The following is a 5,843-nucleotide window of genomic DNA, read 5'->3' on the forward strand; positions in this document are numbered from 1 at the left end:
TGAGCACGTGTTCTGTGTTTGCTTGGATTATATCTTCCCTGCAACCTTGGAGATTACTGGTTCTTGCTATGTCTAACCAGTCAAAGTAACATGGTCCTGATTTTTAAGAAAAAAATAAGACAGTTTGTGGATTTCTGTCAGTTTTACAAATCAGTGCTGGAGTATTCTGCAGTAATGCCTCAAAATAGGACAGTTTGCAAGGGTGCAGTGTTGGGGGCTCTTACTGGGAAATGCTGCAATGTTTTACAGAAGATGAATGTGATCAAATTGAGCTGAGCACTCCCCAAATCTCTGGGTTTATCGGTATCTTCTTCACCCATTAGTGGCTGACCAGCTCTGTTACAAGCAACCTTAGGCAACCAAAAATTTGTTTCCTTACACTGAATACACACTGTTAGTTACTGTCTGTATATGGCATCAAATGAATCTGAATAAGAAATCCATGAGCCTCACCCCAAATCTCAGTACCTACATACAGTTCCTAGTAATAGCTCTCATTGTTTCCTGCATATTCCCCCACACACATACACACACCATTTCTGGCAGGCTGGAAAGCTGTGGCCTGATCTACAATCTGAACTTTCCCCACCATAGCAACATGATGCAAACCCCTAGAGTAAATTCACCACCTAAAAACTAACTTGCATTGATACAGCTCACTCTGGTTTGACAATCTATGGGTTTGTCTATGCATGAAGTTAACCATGGGTCAAGCTAAACAGGCACAAGGTGCTCCTATTCTAGAATAATAGCATCCACACATGTTGCTATTCAGGAACAGCTGTTCCTGAATAACTCCATGAGTAGATAAGCCCAAGAAGAGTCTAAATTCTTCTGAGAGGTTACAGTGAGTTTGAGCAGGTAAGCGTCGCAGATGCTAGTACTAAGACATGCAACTTGGCATCACCCCTCTGGAGCAACACATTCAAACAGAGATTGTAGCTCTTGAAATTACACTGCTTTCTGCAATTTTTGCAGCCCTACAGCTACACCACTGTAGTCTAGGCACTTAGTACAGTCACTGAAGGAGATTTTCCATCACTATAGTAAATCCACCTCCAGAGGCAGTAGCCAGGTGGAGAAAAGAATTCTACCATTGACCTAGCAGTGTCTGTACCTAGGCTCAAGTTGGCTTAATTGCATTTCTCAGGGGTATGGATTTTCCTCCACTTTTCAAAGCTGTGGACAAAGGCACAGGCTTATGATCTTCATTTAACTGAAAGGGAAACTGAGGCACAGCACTGCTTAGCATTATGTAGGGTAGCAGCAGCATTAGGAGTCCTCATAGGAGGAGCACAAGGATGACAAATCCCCTCCACCCACCACTGCTCCTATTCAATCACCAGCTATGACAGCTGCCAGTTCTACCCATTCTCACTGCTAACCTTCCCTACCCCCAGCTGTGTAAAGCCCTAGCAACACTGCAGTACAGCCCTTAAAGGGGGATGAGAGCCATCCCCTAAACTCACTCCAGCCCCCAAGCCATTAAATTGGGAGGGTCCCAGCCCTATGAGTCGGCTCATGTAAGGCATAGGCCTGGTCTAGGTTATATATAGACCAGGTGGGCGCTGAGCGGCTGAAGATTGGGCGTGGTTTGGGCTATATGTGCAGGAGGCGGGGCCAACAGCTACTCTATCCAGCCCTAGCTAAGTGCTCGGCGCTGCAGCTGTGGTTGCTATGGCCTGCGGCTGCGGACGCTGCGCGGTTTTCCTGCTTGGGGCGCTGGCCCTGGACGCGGCCGGGCTGGTGTTGGTGCTGGTGGGGTCGGTGGCGCAGCCGGCCCGGGCTGGGCGGCCATACGGGGATTGCCTGGTGCTGTCCGGCGCGCTGCTGCTCTTCCTCTCGCTGCTCTGCTGGCTGCTGTGGTACTCGGGGAACCTACGCGGGGTGCCGGCCTCCGAGCTGCCCCCCGGGGCCCGCAGCCCCGCGCCCGCGCCGCGCTCCAGCCTGCTCCGCCTGGCCAGTAAACTCTCGGAGCGCCTGTCCCAGCACCGCCCGCCGCTGCCCAGCCCTTCCCCGCCGGCCCCCGGGCCGCTGGAGCTCCGCCGCCTGTGCGCCATGGAGAGCCCGGGGGCGCACGGGGACCGGCTGGTGTAAGAGTCCGCCCGCGGCGCCCGGAGCGGCAGGTAACCGCTAGTGCCCTCCGGTTGCCGCGCCCAGGGCAGGGCGAGCCCCCGGGTGAGGGATTGGGCCCCGGTGGCTGCGGACTGGGCGCGGAGCTCGTGTCCGGTGCAGGAGCCCCGAGGCGCAGGCTAGGTCCGCTGGCTCTGCGCGGGGTGCAGTCTCTCTCCAGCGCAGGAGCTGTGTACAGGGCAGGGCGAGCCTGGAGCGCAGGCCTGGGTCCCCAACTGGAGCCGCCAGCGGGCTCTATGGGGTGATGGCCGATGGTGGCTGGCTGCACAAACCACAGGGGCAGGACTCCAGCCCAGGTGTCCTCCGAGCCCCTGCTCAGCCCGCTAGACCCTGCTGCCCCTGAGGGTGAGGTTGCTGCGGAGAGAGCCAAAGAAGCCCCTAAGGTAATGTCTGTTTAACCTTTTGGTGAGCAGAAACCCAATAGTACCTTATGCACCCACTGCCCAGTCCTTTGGCCAGCAGCCTGGGAAAAGCTGCTTTTCTAAAGCCACCAATTCCTTGGCTGACTTGAACCAAACCAGCTGCTCCCCTCAGTGACATGTCCAGTAGCTGTACCCACAGCGGCATGTCTAGCATAGATGCCTCACTACTTTCTTCAGTCTGATCAATAGATGGCCCCTGGGTGACCAGATTGGCTTGTGGCCTATGTAAATGGATATTGTTCAATTACTACAGCAAGGGGATGGCTGTTTTCAGTAGCATTAGAGCATTTACTGAAGAGAGACAAGTACATCTGTACTTCAGGTCCAGTGCTTATGCCCATTTATCTCCAGTGCTTTCTAGCCACTGTTGTGGATGCTCTGGTGTGAGTCTCACTGTAAAATACGATTTACATTGATGCAGTGGGTTTGGCACCAGCAGAGCTTATGCGGGTTTGAAACAATCTGGAAAATGTTACAGCTCTGAATGAACTGGAGTATTTAATATGGTGGTGTATAAGCTTGTGGTGAGCTGGCCTGCTGCTCTTGCACACTGACCCAACTTGCCTTGAGTTGTACCTTAAGGGAAAACCCTGTGTTGTAACAAATTAGCTCTGTTGCTTTAGGATGAAGGGATCTGTCACAGTTTTCCAGATCAGTCTTCAGTGGATTTCTTGGAGTGCACCTAAACAGAGCTTCAGAAATAGCTCTTCTGCTTTAAATTCACCCTCTACCTCATTCCCAAATAACTTGGGTGTGTAGCCAAGCCTGTAATGTTTTTCAAATCTCATGGGATTTCAGCCTAGAGAGGAAGGTGACTGCTTTGTAAAATCCTTGACAGTCAGCCTGGGGTGTAATGGGGACTTCTCTCTCCTGCCTTCCAGCTGAGTGTTAATGCCTTTGGCTGGCATATGAATGGTGCTGATCTCTCTCACAGCTGTGTGAGATGTCAGTGCTGCTGGACTTGCCCCTACCACTCCCTTCCCCCCCCCCCCCCCCCCCGCAAGGATTTGTATTGGCAGGGTGCAGGGGAATGGAAGAAATCTCAATGGTGTTATAAAGCTGACACCAATTTGCAAAGTATTCTAAGTAGACTAGATCACAAGTTTTGAGGTTGCTGCCTCCTCATCTACATAGGTTTTTGAAGCAACTGTCATGTTAATCAACTCCAGTTCTTTAAGGAACCCTTTCCTAGTTCCTCTTCCCTGATACACAAGACAAAGTGGATTTAAAGCTTAATGTTTAAGCACTTTTCCAATTTGTCTTTAGATGTAGATCTAGCTCTCATGTGCCATGCTATTCTGTTAGTTTTTCAATAGCCTGTTGGATGCTGTTGCCCACAAAGGGAGAATATAATCACTAGTATAACACCAGCATCTCTTCCCTACTTGTTTACCACCTTTAGAAATATTAAGAATGTCACTTCTGGTCGAAGCTGTCCTTTTCCTGAAGGACCTGTGGGGGTCAGAGCATGTGCTTTGTGCACACTCAGTTTAATGCTAGGTGTAGGCTGAATTTAACAGACTGTTAGTCACTGGAGTAAAATACACTTCCACAAGTTCTAAACAGTTTAACTAAACTTTTGTCCCTTGATCAACATTCTAATGATTCTTGTGATGTCATAATCTTGCTAATTCTCCAGTCAGTGGAATCTTCCAGGGCTGACCAGACTGGAATTTCTAGTGTTTTGAAAGCAGTTACATGGGTCTATTACAGTGTAATAACCATCTCCCTCTAAGGGCTGGTCTACGCTGGAAATTTACGCTGGCATAGCTACATCTCCTGGGTATGAAAAATCCACACGCTTGAGGGACATAGCTCTGCTGACCTAACCCCAATGTCCATGGTGCTGTGACACTCTAAGAATTTTTCTGTCCACTTAGGCCTACTCTATACTAGAAAATTAGATCAGTTTAACTGTCAGCCAGGGGTGTAAAAATCCACACCCTGAGCAGTGTAGTTAAGACAGCCGAAGTCCCAGTGTAGACAGCAGTAGGTTGACAGAGCTCTTCTGGTGACCTTGCACCTACCTCCTCTTGGGAGAGGTGGATCACCTATGCTGATGGGAGAATCCCTCTAGTCAGTGTAGGTAGTGTCCACACTGGAGTGCTACTGCTGTAGTGGCTTAAGTGTAGACCTAGCTTAATGCTAATATTCATTCTTGCAATGAAACCCTCTGCATAGCAAGAATGCATTGTGGAGCTGGCCATACTCATGTACTGTTACACAGCTTTAAACTGGCCTCAACCAGGCACTCACCAGAGCTGGGACCCTGCAGCACTAGTGATTGCCTCAACTTAGTCTCTGCTCATCCTGCACTGTAGCATGTCCTTGGCATTCTGGCTAGATGTCAGACATGGAAAGTAAGAGTAGAGAGAACAGCTTCACACACATCCAGCTTCTCCCTGCCTCAGCTGATGGCCAGCGATCTGGTCTCTCTCTAATATAGAAAATCTAAGAATTGCTAGAACAACACTTCTCACTGGTAAGTCTGTGCAGATGATACACTATTTCTGATACAGATGGCTTCTTCTGTCTGTCCTGATGCCTTCAAACATTGAAGGAAGTAGTGCTTCAGTAGAGTCCTCCTGAGTTACTTATGTGAACTTTGGGAGTGGATGAATGGAAACCTATAAAGTTGTACCTTTGCTTTCTAGAATACCTGGAAATATTGTCCTCACCACTCATTTGGAATCCTGAGCTGGAAGAATCCTGGCTGGAGTTGTCAAGCTGCATCCGGTGGAAGGCGCTCATTTTGCTAAGACTGTTCTGCCGCAGTGTTATACTTCGCAGCCTTTTAAAATGGAAATCTGCCCAAATGTGATTGCTGACCTAGGACATGTGCTCTCACAATGGGGATCTATCTTGAGACTGGTCAATGACTTCAGTATTGCATCTTCATTAAGAATTTTCACAAGCTGAGCCTTAAGTAAAGTGTATATATTTTGTATGTCATTATTTTTTATGTTGCCCCAGTATGTATGGCACCCTCTGTGTACAACATTTGCCTCTTGTATGAGACCCATGTTGAGACTTGCTCCTTTGAAGTAATATTCACATTCTTTTTATGCTGTCTTCCTAATGTTTACAGATATTGGAGTTTAATTTTATGCACAGCTCTTCCCATAAGAGAATGGGGAACTTGAGTTTTTAAATATATTAAAATTATATTTGAGAACATGATGGATAGTTTGAAATGTTCCGAACAGCTCTGTGTGAACTGGGGTCATGCAAGATTTTTTTCTAGATTTCATCCCTCGTGGATGGGAATGAGAGATGGGTTTTATGGAA

The 5,843-nt window shown here is 48.5% G+C and overlaps 1 protein-coding gene across 1 annotated transcript; it reads left to right on the forward strand.

Moving 5' to 3' along the window:
• Positions 1-1,677: 1,677 nt before the first annotated feature.
• On the forward strand, positions 1,678-2,120 carry TMEM238L (transmembrane protein 238 like). The gene has a single exon (XM_050919472.1). The coding sequence runs from the start codon at positions 1,678-1,680 to the stop codon at positions 2,095-2,097; it is 420 nt and encodes a 139-aa protein (XP_050775429.1). The 3' UTR covers positions 2,098-2,120.
• The last annotated feature ends 3,723 nt before the right edge of the window (positions 2,121-5,843 follow it).

The sequence above is a fragment of the Gopherus flavomarginatus genome, chromosome 12, assembly GCF_025201925.1.
Source record: "Gopherus flavomarginatus isolate rGopFla2 chromosome 12, rGopFla2.mat.asm, whole genome shotgun sequence".
Lineage (NCBI taxonomy): Eukaryota > Metazoa > Chordata > Testudines > Testudinidae > Gopherus > Gopherus flavomarginatus.

Coding starts and splice junctions, on each gene's coding strand:
- TMEM238L (XM_050919472.1), top strand. CDS start 1,678: ATGGCCTGCGGCTGCGGACGCTGCGCGGTTTTCCTGCTTGGGGCGCTG.